The 26,008-nt window shown below is 50.9% G+C and overlaps 2 protein-coding genes across 11 annotated transcripts in view; both read right to left on the bottom strand.

The window, feature by feature from the left end:
* Positions 1 to 13,053, bottom strand: part of CORO1C (coronin 1C) — a 37,192-nt gene extending 24,139 nt beyond the window's left edge. The window contains exon 1 of one of the 7 annotated variants that reach the window (XM_015878238.3): positions 11,342 to 13,053. In XM_015878238.3, coding sequence (XP_015733724.2) covers positions 11,342 to 12,431 — 1,090 coding nt within the window. In that variant the 5' untranslated portion in view covers positions 12,432 to 13,053. Of the gene's footprint in view, positions 1 to 4,522; positions 4,838 to 6,574; positions 6,733 to 11,341 lie in introns of those variants that run through there. The other 6 variants (XM_015878239.2, XM_015878241.3, XM_015878240.3 and 3 more) reach the window with 6 other exon arrangements.
* A 1,176-nt stretch (positions 13,054 to 14,229) lies between these two features.
* The window catches only part of SSH1 (slingshot protein phosphatase 1), a 31,194-nt gene continuing 19,415 nt past the window's right edge, over positions 14,230 to 26,008 (bottom strand). For all 4 annotated transcript variants that reach the window (XM_085555915.1, XM_015878056.3, XM_015878057.3 and 1 more), the window contains 10 exons: positions 25,766 to 25,834; positions 25,308 to 25,373; positions 23,858 to 24,052; positions 23,524 to 23,617; positions 22,425 to 22,553; positions 21,560 to 21,606; positions 20,536 to 20,682; positions 19,660 to 19,860; positions 18,121 to 18,736; positions 14,230 to 17,707 (listed from right to left, as the gene is read on the bottom strand). In XM_085555915.1, coding sequence (XP_085412041.1) covers positions 16,430 to 17,707; positions 18,121 to 18,736; positions 19,660 to 19,860; positions 20,536 to 20,682; positions 21,560 to 21,606; positions 22,425 to 22,553; positions 23,524 to 23,617; positions 23,858 to 24,052; positions 25,308 to 25,373; positions 25,766 to 25,834 — 2,842 coding nt within the window. In that variant the 3' untranslated portion in view covers positions 14,230 to 16,429. The remainder of the gene's footprint in view (positions 17,708 to 18,120; positions 18,737 to 19,659; positions 19,861 to 20,535; positions 20,683 to 21,559; positions 21,607 to 22,424; positions 22,554 to 23,523; positions 23,618 to 23,857; positions 24,053 to 25,307; positions 25,374 to 25,765; positions 25,835 to 26,008) is intronic.

A 26,008-nucleotide genomic window follows, 5' to 3' on the forward strand; every position in this document is an offset into this window, starting at 1 on the left:
GTACCACAAGACTTTTCTTCTCCCTCATTTTAACCTGGGAGATGAGCTTTGGGTGAAAGGCATAGGAGCAGTTAAGGATGGTGGCTCTTCCCCACCAGAGCTTCATTAATTTCTTACCAAACCATTGGTCTCATAACCCAGCAGAAGCCCACCACATCCCACCATTCCCAACTAATCAGCCAAGGCACAAGTGCTTTCCTCTAGCACAACCAAGCCCTACCAGCAAGAAAGGACTGTATTTTCTCCTGCAGTATCCACAGGACCCAAAACAGCTCCCGATGCAGGAATGCATCATCTTCAGTGAGCAACCTAAGCTGGAAGCCAAACAGAAGCAGCACCCAGGTGCTGGGAGCCCAACATGAAGAGTAACAAGTGCAGGATTCCCCATTCCACACAAGAAAAAGAGCAGTCGTGAAGGTAATTTGATTAACACGGTGTTTTCTAAGGTAACCTCAGTAGCCTTAAGATATTACTGGAAATATTATGCTGCTTCTCCTTGCTTATAGAAGGATTTGATGAACTGTTTTCTGTTCCTCCTAAACTCCAACACGACACAGTGCCCATATGAACCACAGAATTACAAACAATGGAGATGCTTTGAAGAAAACCCATCTCATGGCTGATGTGCTCCCCAAGCATCCCACAGCGCCTCAACCTGAGCCCCACAAGGAAACCCAGACCCACAGAAAGCGTTTGGCTATAAACACGAAAGCAGCTGGGATGCAAATTCCTCCCCACTTCGAAATAAAGCAGAAACGTCAGCACAGCCAGGACAGGAGCTGCCAAGTGTGACTCAGACTGACCGAGCTCTGCTAACTGCCCAGCTATTGAACCAGATGATCTTGGAGGTCCCTTCCAACACAAGCCAATCTATGATAACTGTCAAAGGCAAAGCAGTATCCTCAGCAGAGGAGACACAGAAGGTTCAGGCTGAACAAACGTGAACTCGTTTCAGGTTTTAATGCTGGACAAATAAGCCGCAGAATGAATCTCACTTCCCACAGTTGGAACTGGCTTGTCCTTCTCCAGATTTCCATTCGTTGTCCTGCCAGCAGCTCTGGCCAAGCAGCCTGTAATTCAGCGAGCATCAATGTCGTCCTGCCCCGTTTCCATAACGAGTAGCTAGAAATCAGGATTGGGCTAGATCATAGCATCATTATCATTGGAAAAGACCACCAAGATCATCTAGTCCAACCCCATTACACCCTCCATGCCCAGTAGTTGTGAACCTCAGTGCCACATCTCCATGTTTCTTGAACACCCCCATAAACTCTGACCCCAACACTTCCATAGGCAGCCTGTGCCAGTGCCTGGCCACTCCTTTAGAGCAGAAATTGTTCCTATTAACCAACATGAACCTGCCCTGGTTCTACTTGAGGCCATCACCTCCTGTTACCTGGGAGAAGAGGCTGACCCCCACTTAGCTGTAAAGAATGAGAAGGTCAATCTGCCAACTCCATTTTAGATCCCCATCCCATGGTATCAACTACAGCCACTTCAATGTTTGCTTTCACCAATAGATCAGCTTAAGCATCTCCGTCCTACAGCTGCTCTGCTCATGGACCTAATGCCCAGCACAGGCAGCAGTGACATGGACACAGCCTGGCCTCAGGTAAGGCAGGAATCACAGCCCCTGGTGACCTTTAAGCTTTACCTACCTGCTGTCTCAACAGCCTCAGCTTTCAACCCCCCGACAGAGCTCCTGTGGCATTTACAGCACTGCAGGGGGAACAGCCAAAACAAGATGCAGCATCACATCGAGATAAGCCCCAGCTGGTTTTCGTGTGATCCTTCGTAGTGCCTCAGAGCTCCCCTTGTAGACCAATGTGGCAAGCACTACATAAAAGGAACTGAGAGATAACCTCTGCCCCCGGAGAAACATCAGGGAGTGAAGCGAGGAGCTCACAGATAACACACAGGCATCCAAAGCATGGTGTAACAGGAGGCTGAATCCGGGCTGCACAGCACTGGGAGAGGCTGTACAGAACCCGAATGAATCGCTCCAGAAGTGGCTGGGGCTGGGAGAAGAGATGCTGAAGGCACAACATGCAGCTCAGAGCAAGGGACAGCTGTGCCTCCACGCCATGCTGCACCAAGGCAGGGGTACGTCTGACAGCTGGCATCTATCTGAGCTGGCTTCCCATTTCTTTACTAGAAGGGTGGTTAGGTCCTGGAACAGGCTGCCCAGTGAGGTTGTGGATGCCCCGTCCTTGGAGGTGTTCAAGACCAGGTTGGACGGGGCCCTGGGCAACCTGATGTAGTAAAGGTGTATGTTTGGTGGCCCTGCCAGGCAGGGGGTTGGAACTACATGATCCTTGAGGTCCCTTCCAACCCGGGTCATTCTGTGATTCTGTGATTCTTCCTGCCTTGCAAACCAACTTCAGTAGATCTCCTCCCTCCCCCCCCCCCCCCCCCACCCCAGGACCATTGAAAACTCAAAAAAAAAGAGAAATAATTCAATTAATTCTCCTCCTATTCTGAACAAGGCAGCTTTGTGGCCACTGACTCCATTCTTCACTGCGGTGCTTCCATCAGTCACACGGTATGAAATCAGCTGAGCAGCTCAGGGTGCAAATGGCCATCTATGTGCATACATTGATGGTACAAACAGCAGAGGATGGGTATAGCTCCTCCTATACCTGAGGAGCCCAGCAGGATGCATGACCTCCCATTTCCCACTCAAGAAACATTTGCAACTCTGCCTGGCCTCGGTGCAATGAAAACCACAACCCAGCACCAAGTGTACACCCCAAACCACTTTGTGTTCAGGATACCAGCGTGCACTGACTGACTGTGAGAGGACTGAGTGCATGGAAAAACCCATTTCCAAAAGTACCTTTGAGACACCAGCACTGCTGCCCTTTCCATGTGTGCCCATGGCCATCTCTGTGCTCAACAACCAGCCAGCTTCTGGGGGGCAGAGTGATCACTCCAGCCTGCCTTCCTTATTGCCCTGCTAATCCCTGGTGGTGCTAATTATCTCCATTATCAGTCTGGCTGACCGTGCCTGACACACACCCAACATCCACATTTTTTCCAGGACCGTTGGATGTCAAATCCCTGCCAGATCCGCACAGAAAGAGAATCCTGCCAGATGCACCATTTACAAGGTGGCACTTGATGCATTTACGTGAGATAAACAAGAGCTTCCCAGGGACTGGAGAGCACAGTCACTATGGAAACTACATGCAGAACAGGGACCGAGTTCCCATATTGCAGAGCACTCGGACGACCCAAAATCCCAGATCCTGGAGCTGCAGGTGGAACACAGCACCGGGGCACACATGGAATGTATGCAAAGATGCTCCGGCCAGCCAAGATTTAGGGACAATTCACATCTAATCTGGAGAGCTATGGGAAGAGAAAAGCCAAACAAGAACCTTCCAAAAGAGAATTGACTTCAACACAAATGGTTGAAGCTGTAGAGAAGAGTTGCTAGAGCATCATGGCACACCGACCGCATCAGGCTCGACGTAATCACTTTAAGTCACGTCCCACCACTCTAATGTTATTCCCATTGCTTTTCCAAATCACATTATTAAAATGGAAACCAAGGGAAACCCAATTAAGACGGATCAGGAGGCCCAGCTCGGTGCCAAACGGCAGCGCTGTAACTGAGCCAACCATCTCCGGCTTCCCCCTATGAGCCCAGACCTCAGCACAGCCACCACAAGCTGATAGTGAGAAACCCATCATCTATTGCTTGTTATCAGCAAAAAAAGAGAGAGAGAGAAAGCAACACCGATGAAGAAACAAAGCGATAATGCTGCAGAATCATCCTTTCTCCTATGCAGACAATCCTCGGTATCTAAGCCATAAACAACGTTGTGTTTTGTCACCTCTGAAGCAGGGAGACCCTGTTCTATCGCAGGGCACCAGGCAGGCTCTGACAGAGCTGATGGTTTCCTCACCCCCTCCAGGTACAAACACCATTTTCCTGCTTTCTGGTGAGTTCCTTGTTAGCTCCTGCCCTGCAGAGCTGGATTTCAGAGCTGTTATGGTGCTCCATCACAGGTCAGCCCCAATTCAGGAGCACTCGGTGACCTCTTAGAAGGATGAGTGCTGTTAAGAGATGACAGCTGCCTTATTAGCATGAAGGATTGCATGGCAGAAGCGTAAAGAAAAATCAGCTATTTGAACAAGCACCTAAACAGTCACCTTCCATTTCATGCCCAATCACTACCTCCAGCAATATCCTGCTGCTCCTTCTGACCATTTTTCATTCACTACATAAGACTACGAGGCTCATTTACAGCACAATGAATGCCACGACGCTGCAACCAGGAAGGATTTCATGATGCCTATTGCAGAGCAGAGCCCTTCACACCGGGTGAGCCCACCCCAGCATCACCCTGAAGCGATGTGAAGCCGCCAGCTGAGCAGCCAGACCTCAGAAGAAATCAAAGAACCCATTTCTTGTGCTATTACTCGGATGGGAAAAACAGACTGAGAGAATCAGAGAGAGCAGAAAGCCAACCCTACCTCCATGTACACATACGGAACAGTCAGCACTCAGACCCACCTGCCCTAAGACACAGCCCTCGGCCCAAAGACATTCAGACCCATAGTTCCAGGTGGGGGAGGCTGCAGGGAGAGCAAATAAAGGAGAGCACAGCCATGGAATCCTTGTGCCTGTGCCCTGTAATGCCGAAACTGGGGCGTTTCAAATCCTCAGCGACTTCTGTTCCAACGCATCCTTTACGAGAGGGCTGAGATTATCACCAAAGCCCTCAGGAAAACAAAAAGCAAAACAAACCCAAAGCGTGCTTTAAAAGCAAAGAGAAAATATGCCTGCAAGCTCACAGAAAAGGACATTCCTGGCCCTGGGAGTGGTGCAGTGATGACCTCACCGAGGCGAAAACCCAGGCCAGGAAGTGTTTTGCTCACATCTTCCAACTAGGAAGCTGCCATCCGAGCTAATTCTATTCCCCGGGAATCAATAATCAAATTAAAAACCATCAACATCAATTCTCCTACTACCAACACGGAACTGTGTGCTGTAATGAGCCATGTTTATGACACCGTCATTAAAGTCCCTGCCATTAAAGTTCAGTTGTGATGCACGGAGCGGTCACCGAGCACAGACCTCTCCCAGCCCACAGCCATATCTCTGAAGGAGGCTGATATTTTACCCTTCTGTGCATTCCATCCCATTGCCATTACACTGAATCTGCCTTTCGCTTGGAGCGCATCCCAGAAGTGACAGATGCAATAAGCACGAAGGTTTAACTCGAAAAACGCGATGATGTTTGAAAGGCAGCTCGCTAGAAGACACTGCCATGCCAACAGAGCACATTAAAAGAGACACAGCGTGCTGATTAAAGCAAGGCTACAAGTGACCGCTGCAAAACTACTGCCAAACACATACCCACTTCATCACAACATAGGGACCCATAGAAGCCTATAGGACACATAGGGACCCATAGAGACCCATAGGGACACATAGGGACCCATAGAGGCCCATAGGGACACATAGGGACCCATAGAGGCCCACAGGTACACATAGGGACCCATAGGTACACATAGGGACCCATAGAACCCCATAGGGACACATAGGGACCCATAGAACCCCAATAGAACAGCACTACAACCGCTGCCTTTGCATGCACGCTTTGCTTTGCATCAAACACAACCATCAGCTGCAACACGGTGCCGATGAGTGCACAGGAATCTGCTCTTCTCCCGGAGCAAGGGATGATTCAATGGGGTCGAATCCAGCCCTGCGTGCTTATAAAGGGGAAGCGAGCAATATGGTGTGCAATTATGAGCCTGTAATATGTAAGTATGAACCTGGCTTGAGCTGAAAGCAGAGCTGCTACCGGCCGAGTGCAAAGCACGCTGCAGAGTGCTGCATTGCAAATGTCACTCCTCCACATCGCTGCCATCCTTCTCGCTGGGTCTAATCCACAGCACAGCTGCATGAATGGGCTGAATGGGCATGCTCCAACACACAGCCTGCAAATACAGCACTCACCCTCCACAATAGAACTGCATCAATCAGTCGGGACTTTTTGTTTCTAGATAAACGGGAGGAAAACAAAACCAAAACACAAAAAGGCAGCGGTGTGAAAGCTCCTGCAGCACATTGTGCGGGTGAAGGCAGAGCAGAGGGATGTGGATGCACGGCACGATGAACAAGCAGCGTTCCGGCTCTCGTTGTGCACAACAACAAAGCGGGGCAGCAGCACACAGGGCAGCCAGCATCGGACAAAGGGCGGCTGGATGGAGCCGGGCAATACCAGCAATACCCATAGCACAGCCCAGCATGGCAGTGCTAACCCCGGATACCGGAACCGCGGCGGTGCCGGATGGTTTCGCTACCTAATAAGGAGGAGATAGCGACAAACCGCGGTTCTCACCCACCCCCAGCGCTCACACAGCGCTTCCCCCGCAGGGCCCGGCCGCTGACAGCCGCCTCCAAGGGCAGGGCCCATAAAGGAGCGGCCCATAAAGCAGCGGCCCCGCCCGAGCATCCCCTGCGGCCGCCGGCTGCTCCCTATGGGCGGCCCCGCCTGCCCTCACCGCCTCGCTGGGCCCGGCCCTACCGCCCGCACCGTGAGCACGGCCTGCCCACCTCCACCCCGACCGGGTGAACCCACACGTTGTACCGCAATACACCCACACGCTGTACCCCGCGCACCGCGATCCTTCAGCCGCCTCCCCTCGTCCGCTCCTCAGCACGGCGGATCCCCCCTCCGCCGCTGCCGCCTCCGCCGCCGCCACCGCCCGACTGAGCGCGGCGCAGCGGGAGCACGCTCCGCCCTCTCTTGGCCACGCCCACTGGTAGCGTAGCCACGCCCCTCATCCTCTTCTGAGATGACTGACAAGAGTCTTGACCAATGGCGAAGCTGCGTTTTCCTCCACGCGTGGTCGCGCGCTCTGTCTGTCCCACCCCCTGCTTATAAAAGGCGCGGGGCTGTGAGGGGAGTCGTGTGTGAGGGTCTGGGCCTGGTGCAATGGTGGGCCAAGCAATACTGCTCTCCTCAGGTCCCTTCTATCAATGCCCAGCCTCCCCACAGGGCAGTGCCCACAACAGCCCCTACAGGCCTCATGGCCAGCCCTCCCTGTCACTCACAGCTCCTCAATGTGGTGATAATATGATAATATTAAGCCTTTAACCTAAAATACACGAGCAAATGGTAGGTAGAGGTGCACACAGCGCTTCTATGGGGCTCCCCACAGCCAGCAGCTCCTCACAGCCCCCAGGCTGCTCTGCTATCACCAAAAGCACCAAACAGCCCCAATAATAACACAGTGAAAGCAGCCATCGCCCCATTGGGTCATATAGGCTCATATAAGCTCATCAATGCTCACCCAGCTGCTGTGAAACCACAGGTGGGAGCTGGAAATGGAGACCTATAGGGCTGGTTGGTGTGGGGCTGCCCACAGCCCTGCTCCTATGGGGACCATGTTTACCATACATGGCCAAAACTTGAGGCTGTACGGTTTCCTTGTGTGTTTCAGCCAATATTGGTGAATCTGTTTGCATGCGGTTAAAGGGGCCCGGATGTGGAAAGGAGCAGCACACCCATGGCTTCCTCTCTGTGTGCTGCAGAGCAAGGCTGTGGGTTGATGAGAGCCTCCTATTCCCATGTGCAGGGTCTGCTGAAAGCCTACGAGCTGTGTGTGTCTTAATGGAGGAAGCACCCTATGCCACAGCTACAAATACAGCCATTAAATGGCTGAGCTTCTATACAAGTCAAACATCCAACCAGCAACACCTCAGGGACAAAACAACACACCTCGAGATGAGAGCTGCATCCCAGCCAGCACCATTGGGCAGCAGTTAACATGAAATGCACTTCTTCCTCCCCATCCCTCCAAAGATAGGTTCAAAAAGAGGAAAACTAAAGCACCGTGGCAGCCCTACAGGGGGCAGACCTGTAGGTAACCTGCAGTTTAATGGGTTTGGATGGTGATTCATGTTTTCCATCCAGGTACGTGACTCAGTGAAGGTCATTGAGTGAGTCAGTGACAGCGTTGGTCCCGCTGCCATCACTGTGCTATGCCTATTGGGCTTCTGGGGTAAAAGCTGATTGAAGCTATTAATGCAAAGGGATAATGGCACTGATAATTAGATGATCTTGCATGCATATAGATGCTTTTAGCTCAGGATGTGGTGTTTTAATCATTACTCGGATCGCAGGCAAGGTGGAAGTACCCAACACTACACACAGCTTAGAAGAGAAACCAAGCGAGGTGCTGGCATCTATGAAACTAAAAGAGGGGAGATTTAGGTTGGATATAAGGAAGAAGTTGTTCACATTGAGGGCAGTGAGGCACAGGGTGCACAGAGAGGTGGAGGTGCCCCATCCCTGCAGACACCCACAGTCATTGAATGGGTTTCAAGCTGAAACCTTCAGCAATGGAAGAGGATGGCCAAGGTTCTACAGACACTCTGGTTCCTCTGTAAACACTAATCTTCATCACTTCAGCTGAATGCAATCACTAACAAGCAGCACAGAAATTACAGCCGAGCCCGACAGCTTGTCAAAATATGTCACAAATTCAACGTTTTCTAAAGGAAAAGATCCAATTATCAAATTCTTGCAGCTGTAAAGGGATCCGACAACAAACTTTGGCCCTCTGTTTCAGAAGCTCTACCACTCCCAGTCATTCAGTTTTACAGGGAAACAGAACCCCTCAGGATTAATACAGAAGCACCTGAATCCATCTCACCTATCTTGCCCTCTGCTATAAGGATGCACAAGTTGCTGCCTGGTCTGTCTCACAGCCTTTATACGGAAACAGCCCCTTGTTTCCAGACTCCATCTGTGCAACTTAGGTCAGCAGCTAAATTTAGCTTGCTTGCAAATATGCATCAATTCCATCGGTGCAATAAATCACGGCGGCGGCGATCCCGACACGCCTTATAAGTAACGCGTTCAACCTTCCTTGCCAGAGCAGCAATGTTCGTTCTAGTTCAGAAAAGGTGAAGAAAGCAACACCAGGAGGCACATGGGTTATTTGCAAAGCTTTGGGGCATCGCTGCTCAGAGCTGTGGCTCTCAGCACTGCTGCAAAATCACTTTGCTCGCAGCATCAGAAGCAAACCCCCAGGAGTGCGTTTCCCCTGGGCATCTCACTAAGAGAATAAGAGCTTAAGCTATAAATGAGACATTAGGACATGGAAAATAGGGTGGCACAGACAGTCTGCTCCATGGGGGCCTGAGCAGTGCTCCTAAGGGCAGGGCAGAGCCATCCCAGCCACGCAGTCTTTAGGAAGTCACTTGGGGGATGCATTTGTTACAAGCATTTCAATTTGCTGAAGTCCTGGTGGATAAATGGATTCTAAGTGAAGGGAAATGGCTCAAAGAGGGTTCAGAGAGATCAGCAAGTCCTGTTTTTGCCAGCTTAGCTGCTAAGTCACACCCAATACACAAGGCAGGAGAGTTTGGGACTGCAGGCATCCCAATTATATGACTTTTCCAGGACCAGCTCAGCTTTCAGATCAAGCAAGCAAATCCCTTTTATTCAGTCCTCGGCCAGAAAGGGGAGCTGTGGAATTACAGAGCAAAGCTTACACGAGCAATGTGTCCCATCAGGTTGGGAAAGGGAGAAATGTGAGAGCAGGTCAGTGATGCAGACAGAAAGAAAGGTGAATGAGAGTTAAAGCAGCAGTGAGGAGCTGGAGCCCCCTGGTTTTAGCACAGCTCTGCCCACCTCTGCATGGCCCCATCCCTGCTTTAGGCCATGGCATTATCTATAATTCATACTGCTGTGAATGATTTAACACACAGTTCATAAGGCACATCTATAACTACCTATGCACACTCTCACGTGTGTTATGTATAGCCATGCAGATGTCACAGCCAACCGCTCCATAGGAAAGGCAGAGAAATACATGCTGCTACAGAGAGCTGATCTTTATATCAAACCCAAGCTCATCTTTTACCTTCCTTTTCCATTCAGGGCCTGGACCTGGGGATACCCACGGTCAGGGGATGGGGCTGTGAGCACTGATGGAGCTGTGGGTGTCCCTGAGCACTGCAGGCAGTGGGAACAGATGCCTTTGGGGGTCCCTTCCGACTCCAACCATTCTACAGTCACACAATTATAACATCTTTTTCTCCATCTCTGTTGCAATGAAAGGCTGGTGGTCCCCACACCTCAACTAAACACCAAATAACCACGAAGCAATCGGTTGCAACGGATGGGATTTCTCTTTGTTGCTATCTCCGCTACGCCAGATGACTGACTATGGGAGAGAGACCAGAAAGCTGAACACACACACACACACACACACACACACACACACACACACACAGTAATAGCAGTAATGAAAAAAGCAAGCTGTATTTTATTTACAACACGGATATCCCAGGACTGACACTTCCTATCATTCTGAATAGAAGGAATAAAGTCAGGCAGGCAGCAGGGGGTGAGCGGGGCTGTGAGCGGGGCTGCGTGCGGGTCTCCGTGTCATCCCATGTCCTCATTAGTCAACCAGTTTGGAAGCCTTTTGCCATCTCGTTCTGTTTCTCTCCCTGCTGTCTAGGATCAAGTTGGGCCAAAGGTGCTGGAAAAATCAGAGGTAATAAGAAAGGCATCACACAGCGGTACACGGAAGCGAGATGTCCTTGCGCAGCACGAGGTGTGGGCAGCAGGTTTGCTCAATGGGCTGCAGGAACAGAATTGTTCCCTATCACCCCAGGAGGGATCTGCTCACAGTGTGATCACCCCTATGGAGAGTTACCCCTGTGGGATAACTTGCCTTTGACTTTTAAGTAACAGCATCAATCTGTTCCAAAGCAGCACAGATTCCCTGCGCCCTGACATTTATTTTCCTTTATAAGGAAATCCCCAATCGCGGACTGTCAATAGACCAAAGGTGCAGCTTCACCATCACGGCCCGACACGTCCTCAAACACACTCATTTCTAACCTCTCCCTGTTGCTGTTTCACCGTTAAAATCCCAGCAGAGCTCACTTATTCACAGCTTTGCAGAGGGACGGCTTCCAACTGATGTCATGAACTCACACAGCCAAGTCCCGGAGCAGGAAAAAAGAACCCGAGGATGACAACACCTCCTGGTTACACCGTAATTAAGCTGTTATGGGATGGCCCGGTGTGCAGATAGGCAAAGAAGCACAGGTGAAAGCGTGAAGAAGTGCCATGCAGTCTCTCCTGTGTTAGATCTGTTCATGAAAAGCATCCGAGCTGGGCTTGGCACTCATTTACTAATTGCACCAAGGGCTCCGGGAGAACCATGACACAGCAAAGCCCCACCTCACACAGCACCCATTAGAATAATCCATCCCCGATACAACCCCAGCTCTGCAGCCCCCAACCCCACACCCACTTTGCAGAGCAGTGCCCCACTCCCCCTGCTGCCCCCTCACCTTTCCGTGTGCTGCTAACCGCTGCCTTCCCCTCCGCTTTCGCCTTCTCAAAGGTTTTCTTGGCATCAGCCACTTTGAGCACTTTCTCCTCCTCCTCTTCCTCCTCCTCCTCGCTCTTCCTCCCCTGCTCCTTCAGGCCCCCTCCTGTTGGCTCCTTCCCCCCTGGCCGGGCCGCAGGGCTGCATGGCTCCAGCAGTGCCTCGCTCAGTGCTACGGTCTTGCTCATGCTCAGCGCCAGGCTCTCCTTACTGTGCGACCTGACCGGTGGGGCCGGAGGTGATTTTTTCTGGCTGTACGACTCCAGCATCTCCATATCCACATCTGCTCCAAGCCATTCCCTGCTCTCTGCCACCTGGGTGCTGTTCTGCCTTGTGAGCTTCCCAGCATCTCTGGCTGCACGGCTCTTTGTGAGCTGCCCATCCTCTCCGTTCTGGCACGGTGCAAAGCCCAACATCTGCATGAATCCATCTCGGGGGCTGTGGGACAGCGGTGCCCCCGCCTCCTGCCTGCTCTGCAGGATGTAATCCATCAGCTCGAAGCTGTCTGACCTGGCTGGGACGCGGGGTTTGCCACCCTCCATGGGGCAGCCCGGCGCTTTGCTCCCCACCCGCAGCTCCACGCTGCTCTCCGAGTACGAGCGGATCAGTGGGGCTCCCCGCAGCACATCAATCCGATGGAGCCTGGGGCTCGCCGTCACCCCATTCCCTGGGCAGCCCTCCTGCTGTCCCAGCCCCTGGTTCTCGGGCTCCCACTCCTCCTCAGGGCCTTCTTCTGCCTCCTTCAGCAGCCGTCGATACTCGCTCTCCTCCAGCCTGTAGACCACCGGCCTCACCGTGCGCCCGCTGCCGGCCCGATGCTGCCCCACCTGCATCTCATACACCTTAGGAGGGCTTTCTCCTTCCATCCCCGCGGAGCTCATGGCGGGGCCGTGTGCCCGGATCGTGGCACCCAGGCCCTGCTGACGAGGCTGCAGGCTGCGCTCCTGGCGTGCTACTGCAGAACCTCCCCGGGACGTGGCGCAGTCTGTGCCTCGTGCCTGGCTTGTGTCATCCCGTAAATATCCACAGGACTGCCAGGTGGAGGCTGCCATGCTCAGCGCCCCGCTTCCACCAGGGCTCACTGCCTTCTCCTTGCTCAGTGCTGCCGTTGCGGGGGCTTCTCAGCCTCGTGGCCGAGGTCTGCCCGCTGGCATGACACAGCTCCTAGCGCAGGGCCTGGGGTCACTCTGTGTGCAGCGCCCATCACCGCACCACGTGCTGCCCCATGGTGCTTTATGGGCAGCGCTCCCTCCTCATCCTCCTTCAGGCTCTCTCCTCCTTTCCCCAGCGGTCACAGCTCCTCGCTCCCCTCTGCTCTCAGTGATTTGGGGTCAGGCCCACCACTGGGGCAGGGTCACCCTTCAGCAGGAGCTCTGGGCTCACCCCGCAGCTGCCGCCCGCTTGCTGCTCGCTGGGACGCAGCGCTGCTGGCGCAGGGCCCCCAGGAGGGCCGGGCCGGCTGCAGTGAGCGCAGGGATGGATCAGTGCTAAGGGAGTTTCTATGGCATCACTAACAGCGGAGCCCAACATCAGCCACGCTCAGAAACAAGATTCCTATAAGACATTCCAAGGCATAACTTAGCAAAAATCTCTACGGATGTAGCGGGTGCTTCTCTAAACAGTGCTGGGAGCTCAAAGTTCTCCCCTTTGGATGTGGTCACCGTTGCCAAGCGGGCTCTGGGAGCTCAGCCACGGGGGGGAGCGGGTGCCTGGCACCGGGCTCCATCCCAGCGCTTCCCCAGCGCTTTGCCTTTTATGGTGCAGTGCTGCCCTGGGGCGGGATCCCTGTGTCAGATGTAGAAAAACTCCCAAATTGGCCCAAAGGGCACCGAGCCGCTGCTGCTCCCCCACTGCTCACAGCCCTGCACAGGGATATGGCAGAGCCATGGTCCCCCCCCTCCCCATACAAAACCCAAACTCATTACTTTCTCTCTCCTATAGATAAGAGACTTCACCCTGAGCTTCTGGCTCATCTGCAGCCCATGGGGGATGCTCAATGGAGGCACAGCGCTGCTCCCCAGCTCTGCCTGCAGGACAGTGAGGGGCACAAGGGGCTAAAAGGAGAATCAGCCCCCGTGTAAAGGATGCGCTGGGGCAGAACACGCTGAGAAGTCTGAGAGCCACCAGGTCCTCACGTCACTGCAGATGTGGCTTTGCCATAGCAACGCCCCAACAGGATGCAGCACCGACCACAGCGAGCGCGGCTCTGTCAGAAGTGACTCTTGATCTGAAGAGGAACAAACTCACCTCCACTCCCAGCGCACAACTTGGTGCGTGCAAAGCACTGCCGTGGAGATGCCACCAGCCCAGGGCTTCCTTCCTTTACCCCCCATGAGCTCTGCACGCACACACCAGCACCTCACCATCCTGCAACAAACACAATGCAGAACACCCCCCCTCCCCAAAGCACCCATTTCTGGTGGGGGTTAAAGACTCATTGAGGCACTCAGCACAGTGTGCCAAAGCCGGAGAGCACCTCCAGCCCTGCGCTTTGCTTCCCTGCCAAGGGAAACACTGACATCTTCCTCCTGGTGCAGCTCCCAGCAGTGGGCAGCACCCAGCTCCTCGCAGGCGCGCGGCACCGCTCTCTGTTTGCCTTTAAAGGCAAAAACGCGGTGGGTGCTGGGGAAGAAGCTGCTTGTGTGGAGCAGGGAGGAGGTTTTGCTCTTGGAGGGGACCCCGGGGCAGCTCCTCGCACCCAGGGAGCTGCATCAGGAGGAAGATGTCAATATTTACCTGTGTGCCCCTAACCCTGCATCCTCGCAGGATACAGCCCAGCCCGTCCTTTCTTCACCTCCAAAAACACTGAGAAGCTTGTATGTAAAAAAAGAGGAAGAAAGGGAAAAAAAAGAAAGATGACGCCTTTATTTTCCACACGGGGACACACGACGTACACGATATACATCTGTACAAACAGAAGTAAATAAAAAAAAAAGTGCATTTCTGCATCCCCCTACCGCCAACGCACAGTACAAAAAGAGACTGATTGAAATACAAAAAACAGGCTTAAGAAACACGACGGGATAAACAGAAGGTTGTTATGAGAGAGGACAGCGATGCACCGGGCACAGAGCAACGCCCACCCCCTCCTCGCTCCCCTCCTGTGGCTGCTCAGCCAACCTAATGAGGGTCCAGGTGGGAGAACAGGGCCCCATTTGGGGTTTTCTATTGGGTTGGGTCATGGTAGGAGTTGGCTGAGCATCCCCCCCAACCCAGGGCAGCAATGAAATGGGGAAGGGTTGAGCAGGGCCGGAGGGAGGAAGTGGTGACAGTCAAACTGCCACCAGATACACCGAAAGCACCAAGAAATGAACAGCAAACAGCGGAGTTGAACAGCTCAGCATAAATACACAGTATTTGTAAACTAGTCTTAAGGCACTCCATTGTAAAAGAACCATTACGATACGTGGAAAACAAAAGCAAACCATCTACCTTCTCATGCAACACATCCAAGCCTGCTGAGCATCACGGATTTGGCTACAAACATCCCCCCCTTCCCTCCCCCTTAGGATGGCACAGCACACCTGTTCTGATGGCAGTGCCACCAACGAGCTCTAGGTGATGGCAGTGGGCATCAGCATCTGCATAAGCCCCGCATTCTCCCAAGCCCCAGAGGAGGCAGAGCCCCACGTGTCTCCTCTCCAGGGCCCCACGTGGTGCAAGGAGCTCTGCTTCAAATGATGGTTTGTGGCAGAAATGCATGGGGAATTCAAGACCCTTTAAAAAGAGGGATGTTTGTTTCCTGATTCCCAATCCCTACAACTCCTCACACCGCCAATATAAAAAGCACAGTCTTGATAAAAGGTAATTCGGGGCATGGGGGGCAGCAAAGCACACAGCTCCCTTTCTCAAGCCATTGAGGTTGTGATGAACGTGGGCTGAGAATGACAGTTCAACAGTCCTGCTTTTCCCTGACCTCAATGAGAGGATGGTTACAAATGGCTTTGATAGGGCTCAGCAGGGATTGTAAAGGTTTGGGGCTCACTCTCGGCCTGGGAGTTCCATGAGCATCTGTTTGCCATCTCCATCCTGCGAGCTCTGGTCTGACCTCAGCCTCCTCCACACTGCAAAGGGAACACAGACAGCCAGGAGCTGCCATTCCCCACCAGATAGGGGATGGGTTCATTGCCCTGTGTGCCACCAGCAGCCCAACAAAGGGTCCCCATGACACCGACACAGCATCACACATCAAAACTCACTACGGTGCACGGCCACTCACTGCTTGTTCGTCATCACTGGGACATCACAAACCACGACAACAGCAAAAACACCCCAAGGGCACAGCACCTCTCCACCTGAGCACAGTGAAACCTTCCACAGCAACACAACCTGGATGCACTTCAGGTCACCAAACAGGAGACGACAACGATTCACGTGGTCATGCAGCAAAGGACAACGGCCAACAGATCACAGTCGGTACAAACACAGCTTCACACTCCTTCACTTGACGTCACAGTGACAGCACGGCCAGCACTGCTCCTCCAGGAGATCACAGCTAACAGTAAGGGAACACCTTCAGGTAACAGTCAGTATGGCAAGAAATGCCTTGAAAAACCCAAACAAACTACAGTTAGAAGTGGGCAGGAACAGAGGTAGTGTTCGTGTCGCCGCTTTAAAGGTTATCCCACATTTTCGTCATAAAAACACAAGGTCGTGCCTAATTGCTTCGCTGAGACCCTCAATTCAGCATCTTATAGAGATAGATAAATAGATGGAAGTATCTATCCATATAGAAACACACACAAATGCATCATCATACTTGGCAAACAGTATGAGAGACAGCATCCTGCAGGACAACAGGCGATTCACACACGCCGTCCTCTTATAAGCCATGCAAAACATTGTATTTTCCCCTTGTGCCATCTGTGACTCATTACTTTTCTTTTCCTCCCCACTTAAGGACACAAGGAGGGGAAGAAGAGGTGGCATCGGGTGATGGTGTAAAGTCAGATGATCGGTGCAATGAATAAATGCCTTAGAAAAATAACAATATAAAGAAAAAAAACCAAAATAATACCCAGGTTCCCCCCATCCTCCCCTACAGAAGGCATCAACTTTTGCCAAGCCAAAGTGGAGTCTTCATGTTCCCAAGTGCCGGCTTGGCTGACATCTTGGAGCCAACATCTGTGCTCCGTGGGGCAGAGGGTGGCTCACAGAGCCCGGAAGACTCGCTGGAAATGGCCTCCTTGGAGCCCGTGATGGTCGACACGTCCATATCGCTGGACAGGTCCTCGGAAGACAGGTTAAGACACCCCAGCTTGGCCAGAGAATTGGACCTCTTCAATGGGGAAGAGACAGTCAAGCCGGCCAGCCTCAGCCGGGTCTCGATCTCCTGAGTCCTCTGCTTCACCAGGCCGGGTTTGCCGCGCACGCTGTGGATGCTGTCGCTGCTGGAGCTGCGTGTCAGGTTGGAGCTGCGGGAGGATGAGGGGGTGTAGCAGATGGTCTTCAGGAAGTCCTTGGTGAAGCTGCTGGTGTGTTCCAGCCTGCACACCATGGGGGTGGAGGTTTTTGGAGAGGTCCCCTCCAGCACGCGTTTAACCTCCAGCTTCTCCAGGTCGCTTTCAGCATCTCCAGGTATGGGTGCTGAAGGCCTCAGGAGGGGCACGAGGCCGGGATGTGGAACCAGCTCCTCACCTTCCTCTGCAATGCTGGGCTCTGTCCTGCCCAGGGCGCTCTCCCGGAGCAGCACGGATGTGTCTGAGGGCAGGCTCCTCAGCCGCTCCAGCTCTTTGGTGTGCTTCCTGACCAAGCCCGCCTTCTGCAACTGAATAAGGGACTCCTGATGCTGCATCAAGTAACTGTTAGCACTTGGCTTTTCCAAGTCTTTACTGAACAACAAGGACTTCAGATCTTTGGTAGGTTTGCTGTCTTTTCTGGCCGGGGACTCTTCTTTCACCATTTCTGCACTAAGGATGCTCTTGTCACAGTGTGAGTTTCTCCTGGGCTGCAGCGTTCTGACAGGGATTTCTGGTGCATCTTTTCCTTTCTCTGAAAAGCCGCACTGATGAGGAACCATTGATTTGCAACTACCAGCTTCCAAAGCACTGCCTCCTGCTGACAGGGGAAGCAGTGTCTCAGTATTTCTAGTCCCAGTTCCCTCCTCCATGCGTGCCCTGCTGGGCAAATGCTCCCCCAAGGTGGGGAGGTGGGAGAGGAGGGCTGGCTGAGTGCAGATGGTGGAGCTGCGGTGTGCAGAGCTGGGGTTCAGCTTCTCACACTGCTCTCCAAACGAGTCCGGAGCCAGGCTGCCTGAGGAGTACATGCAGTCAGCACAGGACTGGTAGGAAGGCTTGACTTTACTGAGGATCCCAAACACAGCGTCATGCTGCAAGGAAGAAAATAAGGACAAATGAATAAGCACAGAACAGTGAGAAGCAAAGGTCATGAGATCTACACAGCTTTGAAAGGCAGCCCACTGCCCTGTCTCCTCACACCCCACAGCAGGAACAATTACTTCCAGTGGAAGGATACCCGCTGTCTCAAGTGATGGTCATGCAAGCAAGTTGCCCTGAGCAGTTTATAGTGCACTCACATGTGTGTGCTCTCTCTGTCTGACATCTACATCCATAGCTTGGGCAAGCAAAGCCACGTTCAGAAGCAGTTTGAAAAGGAAGAAGCTTATCATGGCATGGAAGGCTTTATCCAAATCAAATGAAACTGCGCTATGAAGATGAGAAGAGTAGTTCTGCTTGCAGTAGTCAGCCATGCTAATCACCTACACATCAGATCCATACGCACCTCAAAATCCTCCGGGCAACTCCTTTTGCTGTTGTTGTTATTCAGGTTCTCCCTATTAAGCCTGCTCTCCTCCTTGTGCATGGACAACCGCCGCTTCCACTTCTCCATTGGGTTTTCCTCCCTGATACCATCCTCTCCCGGTTCCCCGACTCCCAGCACCATCCTCGCCTTCCGAGGGCTGAAGTCCCGTTTCCTCTTCACCTCCTTCTCACAGAAGCTGCTCAGTTCTGCCAGTGGTTCTGCTGGCTCCAGGCCTTTGGCCATTCCTGGAGGCACAGTTGGAGGCTGCCTCGCCAGCGAGGCCACACGCTCCGTGAGCGCATCCCGCTCCAGCTCCTCCACATGGCAAAAGCTGCCCCTGTCCCCAGGCACCTTGTTCTCCAGCAGTGTATCTGAGAGGCGGCGGAAGCAATAATTGAAGCCAACGGGCAGCTCCGTGCCAGCTCGGTTGTCCAGGTACGCAGACTGCGACGGGGTGTCCAGGTCAGCCAGCCGGTTTTCGAGGTCGATGTCCAAGCTCTCAAGTAAGAAGTCACCCGACCCTGCGCTGCCATCTGTGCTCTGGGGGAGGTTGCTCTCTGCCTGCTGCTTCCACAGCTTGTTGTGGCGTTGCTTGCTGGAGGAAGGACAGAGATGCAAGTGAGCAGAGGAGCAGCTGCTGATGGCTGCGGCACAAGATGAAAGCTCAGCTCCGGGAGCATCCCTCCCTCTCAATGCACAGAGCAGAATCACAACCCAAAACAGACCGATTGGCAGGTCCAGCCCCACAATCCCACCTGGGCAAAGCCATCCTGAGCATCAGAGGAGTTTGCCCACTGCACCTCCCCCAGCACCTCTTTGGCCCAGCAGAGTCACAGCAAGGCCCTGCACTGCAGAAGCGATGGGAACAGAGACTTCTGCCAGTGTAAAATGCTCTGAACCAACATCTCTGCACGTTTCATGGCAAGGCTTCTGCTGAACCAGAGTGGAAAATTTTCCTTCTCTACCCCAGCCAGAGCAGAGGCCAAGTGGAGCGTGGAGCATGCAGAAACCCTTATTAGATACTACAGCCTTTGCAATGACAAAGCCTCATGATTGGCATGGTCACCCAGAACTGCAAATGGTTTGCCTCCAACTCTGCCCAAGCTCAGTTCTGCCTCATAAAACAAGAACAATGTTTTGCTGAACAGTCTGGCTGCTGAGAAACACCAACACGCTTTTCAAGTACAGAGAAGCCCTCAATGAATTACACCAGAGCTACAGACAGCTAATTTCCATCTGGGGTGGGCTGACAGAGAAAAGGTTTAGAAAAGTGCAGTTAGACCCAGGCTCCTGCTTCTGCCCTTCCAAAGAGCCCCTCTGTGTGCTGGTGAGGCCTTCAGACTGCAGCACCACACACACTGTCACTGTCTTTTTGTCTTGTTCATTGGCAGAAGGGTTGATTGCCTGAATCCATGGGACTCAGTATTTTGCAATATACCGAAGCTCTGAAGGTTGTTGCCTATAATGCGGTCCCTTGATTTCCTGCAGATCACCTTTCTGTTCATTCTGTCCCCTTACCTTGCATCTAAAATGCCTTCATACTCCAGGAGCTGTCTCATGAAGCCTGCATTTGGCCTTGCAATGCTGCGTTTCTGCTTCACGTAATTATAGGCTTTTTCCAGTGACCAGCCAAACTCCTTCATTGCATAAGCTATCACAGTGGACGCAGACCGGCTCACGCCCATTTTGCAGTGCACCAGGCACTTGGAGTGATTCTTCCTGCAGAAAGATCAGGAAAACACCTCTCTAATCTTTGTGCTTATCATATATGTTGTTAATGTCTTAAATGGTGGAGGGGCAGTACTTTGTCCTGCTGACTGCTCTAATACCATAGCTCTGTAGGCCACAAATGTTTTAGACTAAGATGCCTATGAGAAGAACCCGTCCCCAGAAAGGTCAGCCTCAGCCATGCTGTCACTCCAAAGGCTGCCATGAAGCCTCCCACCCACTTGCCCAATGCTTTGGGCACAAGGATAAGCAGGCACCACCTGCGTGTGACAGCCAGCAGGGTGTGATGGGCTCTGCCACCATCTCTTAGGCTCATCCAACAAGGACACGTGTTGGAATATTTCCAGAACAACTCAAGTAGAGGAAATGTCCTCGTTTCCTTTTAGAAGCAAAACAAAATAATAGTAATTTAAAAAGCCATAGGTTAGAAATGGGTTAAAACCGGCACAGGAAGACACAAAGTACACGGAAGCTCTAGGGACACAGAACTCCTGGCAGAAGATGTAACACAAAGCCCAGCTGCCACCTCCAGCTGCAGAGCTGGCTGGAGCACATGGAGGCAGTGTCACCTCCCCCAGACCTCAGACAGCTTCTGCTGTGGCTTGGATTGGATGCACTCTGCTTGGATGCACTCTCATATCGAGCCACGTCCCCCAGCCCACTTACTTGGCCTTGTTTATGAAATGATATGCCTCGTTCCAGTGAGCCAGGAGGTCAGTCGTCTCCTCGTCATACACCCGGATGTTGTGATAGGCGAACAAGCCAGGGAAAAAATTATCTATTTCCCTGGTCACGTTCAAAATGTAGTCAATGCTGTGGAGAATGAAAAGAAAAATGGAGCTGAACTGCCACGGTCACAAAAAGGAAACTGATGCACATTGTAAATCTCCTGATTCCTGCCAAACACTACAGCAGGGTTTACAACATATGGATGTTGTAACATATGAAGGAAGGCCCGCATTGATTTACTACTTCATATCATTTAGATAAATAGAGGCTGCAGGTATTTGTTTCAGAGTTTGCCCAGCTTTGACTTCTAGGCACTGCATATCAAGACGCCCTCACCATAGACCAGAAGCATTGACATGCTGGTTGATCCACTTGCTCAAAGATGTTCAGACATCTGTTCCCAAGGATTCCAAATTAAACATTTTTAGTCATGCTGTTGAGCAATAATTTGCAGTTTCTCACATCAGAGGCGATGTATGCCTTGGGAAAACTGCAAATATTATATGTATCACTCATCCAAAAAGCCTAAAAATAAATCAAGCCAAGAAGTGGTGTGGTGATGACAGTGTAGTGAAAGACAGCCCTGCAGCTGCCTGTCTGGGCAGGTGAGGTGGGGATTGCTCATCCACAGGAAGTTCTGCTCCATTTAGATGGAGTTTTTCCTGAACTCTGCACTGTAACATTTGCTCTTCTGCAGCCTGCAGGAATTTACACCTGACACAACAGCATGTATGCCTGCTTCATACTTGGTTGCTACACACCGGGAGATCTTGAAGTTTCATTATTTCCACTTTGTATGTGATGGAAACGAGGTAGGAAAGTTTTCCTGACCAAAGTCCTGATGATCAGTTACCCACATTGCTGGGAACTCATCCCTACCATCTACAAATGCCACATGGCATCTCAAGAGACCTCAGTGTAAAAGTCAAATGACTCAGAGGCTGGAAGGTGCAGTACTTACCCTGAGCCCTGCAGCTCCTCCAGGTTAGAGGCGTTCCATTCTGACCCCTGCAACAGTCACATAGATAAAAACCATCTTTCAAAGGAGCTTCTCCATTTCTTAAGACACTGAACTGCCCCCATTCTCAGCACTACTCCTCAGCTGCCAACTGAAACGCTGCAGCCAGACCAGGCTTGTCCTAACAGCCTCAAATTTAAGCACAAGGAATGTTCACAGTCCCTCTGAAATCAGAAAAACTGGGGAGAAAACGGCGTGGGGTCTGTGCAGGAAGAAATCCTGTAAGATGCAGGAGTCAGGGGTAAATTCAATCCCAAATCACCACTCCCTGGCCATTCTGGGTTTCTAACCACATAGATAAATAGTGCAGGGAAAGAAAAATAATGATGTGTGACATAACTGGGATCACAATTACGTATATGAGAAGTGTGAGGCAAATCCTGGAAGTTCTGGAGGTGATTACACCGGATCTCACTGTATCCACAAAACAGAAAGTTAAATAGGGTTTTAAAAGCCAGTTTTGCCCTCAGACATCAGCAGTTTGTCTGACTCTCTCCAGGAAAAATAACAAAACACCTAAAAGTGACCCCAGCATAAAAGGCACAAATGTGTTCATCTCAAGCAAGTCTTTGTTCCAGATGGCAGCATCTGGTTTTGCTTGGAGTTCCATCTAGTGGCAAAACATTACATAGAACACACATCTTTGCTTCAACATAAAGTTGAAGGGCACAGGACCTTCAGCCTTACTCCTCATACAGCTTTGGCCACGCACACAGAACTTGATACCAAATGCAGACCCCCCAGTGACCCATAAGGTCGCTCCCACTGAGCCTTCAGCTCTGCTGGAGCTCCTAAAAGGGAAACTCACCAGATACAAGTGATCAAAAATCAGAGAGGGTTTGTCCATCTGACCCAGGATAAGCAGCATTTCATTGTCTATGAATTCCTTGAATTCTTTCAAGTTGCAATTCATGTGTTTTTCCAGCTCATTCCGGATCTGCAGAGCAGAAAACAAAGGATGCCACCTAGAATCATCTCTGTTCAATAGAAACATTTATTGGCACTCTTTCACAAAACACTTTTTATGTACTTCATTAAAGACAGCAGGAGGGATTCAGCCTTTTGGAGGCAAAGAATCTCACTACGTGGCATCTTAGACCCCCCATATCTGAGATCTGTGAAGAAGGCTTCAGATAGCATCCAAGTAAAACACACATATATCATGCACCTCCTTCCAAAAAATAACTTGAGATGAACAAGACCCAGGAGAGCAACTAACAAACATGAAACTCAAAACCCAAACCTACATAGAACTATTACCATCTGCTCCAAGTACATCTGCACTGTGTCCCTGTGGGACAGATTCAAACTAGTCTTAGCCTTGACTTGTGACTCTTCATCCATAGGCGCACCAGCAAGGTCTCACCTGTAAGCCTCTCTGACATTGTTCAGGAATAAAGAAAACAAAACCTTGAAGTAAAGCCAACGAGGAGAAAGGAAAACGCTGCTACTTAGCACGATGTTTTCTCTGTGTCCATGAACAAGTGAAGACCAGGATGCTTCTCTAAAACAGCCGTGCATAGTCACAGCTGGGAGGACACACAGCCAGTAACTGCATCTTTTGAGAGAGCTATCTTTGCTTGTGTGATTGTGAGGAATAAGTGGTTCCAAATTCACTGCTTGGACATGCCCACAAGTGCTGCCAGTTGTAATGAAGTACCACCTCTGATGCCGCTCTGGCTTGTTACTAAGGTCTTGAAAACTGTGCTCTAATATTGGTATGACTCTCTTTTACAACTAGAGAAACAGAGGTGTAGCAAAGCCAAAGAGCAGAACCTTTGAGGATCAGTTGGAAATACATTCGAAAGCCAAGGGCACCTCATTATACAATGTCTCTCTGTCAGTATAATATCCTCTGGAAAAGGAAAAGCAGGAAGAATAAAAGAGCAGGAGTTTTTTCTATTTACCTCCTTCGAAGTCACATTTTCCAGGTCTTTGCACATCATGATGCTCCGGAGTTTGGCTTTAATCAGGCGTTCTGTTCGTTCCCTTTCAGTCGGCCTGAAAAGGAAAAAGGAAAGGATGCCTCCAAACCAGCAGTAAACACTCCTGAGACAATGCAACTTGGACAGCACAGAGGGTTGGTGGGAAGGACTTGCACTGAAAGCATCTTGACCAGGAAAATGGAAGAAAAACATTAGAAGGCATTTGAGTAGAGAAAGGAAATTAATTGCCAGAGGAACAAAAGGGGATTTCTCTTGTGAACCAAGTTGACTTTTCATAATAAAACTGAGAACTGACTTGTCAACAAACAGAGCTGGAGAGTCAGGGCGGGTGGACTCCAGGTCCTGCATGGCATTCCACTCATTGATGCAGCTCTGGTCAGAGCTGATGCAGCTTTCATAGTACGTAGCCCAGACCAAGGCCATCCCACCTGGGAAGTAGTTGTACCTTCTTGCAACTTCACAGGCTTTATGGAGGATTTGTAGAGCAGACCTGCAAGATTGGGAACAAAATTGTACAGGCATAAGCACACATAAACCAGGATTAAGAGATCTTCATAGAAGACTTCTATCACTGTGTTGCAGTTTGCTTTTTTGAGAGCTGCAGCTTTATTGCATCAGAGCTCACGGGGCATCTTGGAGGCTTTCTCAAGAGCCCATCTGAGACAGAGGCTCAGATTTTCTCCTCATCAACTGGCAAGCATGAGGCACAGTCACTGTGGGACCTAATCATTAGCTAACTTGTAAAGCCAGACCAAAGGAAAATAAAGAACATGGACAATTTTCAAACCACCTTCAGCAAGGAGTCAAATACATATTTACAGCATTCTTGGCCCCTGACACGCTCCAGGGACAGGGCCCAGATTGGGTCATTTGTTTTTGTAAAACTTAGCATTACTTTTTCTTTCCTCCCTTCCCTCCTCCATTTTTCCTTTCTATTTATTTCTTTTAAGGCTCTGCTCTGAAGATGTCGTTGTAGTGAACATATTAACCACATCTAAGGCTGCCAACAAGAAGGGTCGAGTTCAAAAAATGACAGGAATAAGTTTTGTTTGTTTCTGTACCAAACCATCCCTAACACATCACCATTCTCTACCCCTTTATCTTGCCCCTACCAGCTATCACAAGCACAGGAGTTCTGAGGCTCCACAAAGTACCCAACAAGAGGCATTTGTCCTGTTTGGGGTAAATAAAGCCTCTTCAAGAAGGCATTTGCTGGCACAGCTGCTGCTGATTCAACAGTCTCTGCTTCAGCATTTTGGAATCCCTGCACATGGGAGGGGTGACAGGAGCTGAAAGGTAAGCATGATTGCAGAGTGACACGGAAAGTTTCCATGCAGAAGCAGCCCCAGCCTGGCCCCAGGAATGGGGCAGAGTTGGAAATGCCATCAGATTGGCAATGGGTCACAAGACTCCCTCATGCCAGGGAGGTTATGCGTGGAGAGGAAAGGCTGGGTTTGCAGCCTGATGAATTCACGTTGGGCTTTCGGGTCTGTACGTCTCATTAGTGCCATTTCCCTTTGCTCTCATGTCACAGAGCACACAGCTGCAGCAGAAGACGCTGGTTTTGGATCAGTGCTCCCAGAGCCCCTTTATAGCATTACTACCAGCTGATAGAGGGAAGCAGCATCTCAGCTGCAGCTTGATAAATACCAGTTATGGAAAATGCTAAAATGCAGTTTGTTTGTTGTTAATTCATTCACAGAAATTACAGCCTCTTTCTCAGTAAAGCTAATTGGCACACATACCACATGGCTTGTACCGACACTGGCTTGAAGATGTGCATTCTCCCAGCAGTGCTCACACTGAAGCCACTAAGAGAGAGGGGAAAAAACAGTCACAAACTGCTCTTCTCTGCACCTCAGGCTGCTTCTGAGAGAGAATCTAAAGGAATAAGGGATGAGAATTTCCATCACCGATTTTCCATTATCTTCCCTAACAAAAGCAACTAGTGGACACCTGCCATACAGCGCCAGGAATGGGAGCTCCACCCCTGGAGCAGGATTTTGGTAAACACTTACTGGATACGACAGGTTCTACTGAGCGTTCTGAGGGCAGCGAGAGAAAAACTCAGTGTCTGAGTTAAAGGACTGAAGCCACGAATCTGAAACCGGGACTTCAATTGTATGGTGACAGAGTCTCTATCCCACAGCAACCCCCAGAAGGGAAGGCCGCTCATGTCTATCCTTTCAATGGGGTTTCTTACCCATCGCCGTCAAGATGGATCTTAGTATCACTCCACAGACGAAGAACCATTCCTATAGTGCAGCTTTTACTGGAAGAGAAATGTTAAGGATGTTAAATATAGGCCACAATGCAGTCATGCCAATATCCTCAATTATTAATAGTCTTTAATTTTTAAAGTCCACTAGCCTTGCTTTAGTAATTGCTCATAATATCTTCAGCTATTTAATGTGTAGCACATAAGGAAATGGGCAACTAAAGTGAA

This window comes from Coturnix japonica, chromosome 9 (genome assembly GCF_054131305.1).
Source record: "Coturnix japonica strain WE chromosome 9, WE-NBRP24, whole genome shotgun sequence".
NCBI lineage: Eukaryota > Metazoa > Chordata > Aves > Galliformes > Phasianidae > Coturnix > Coturnix japonica.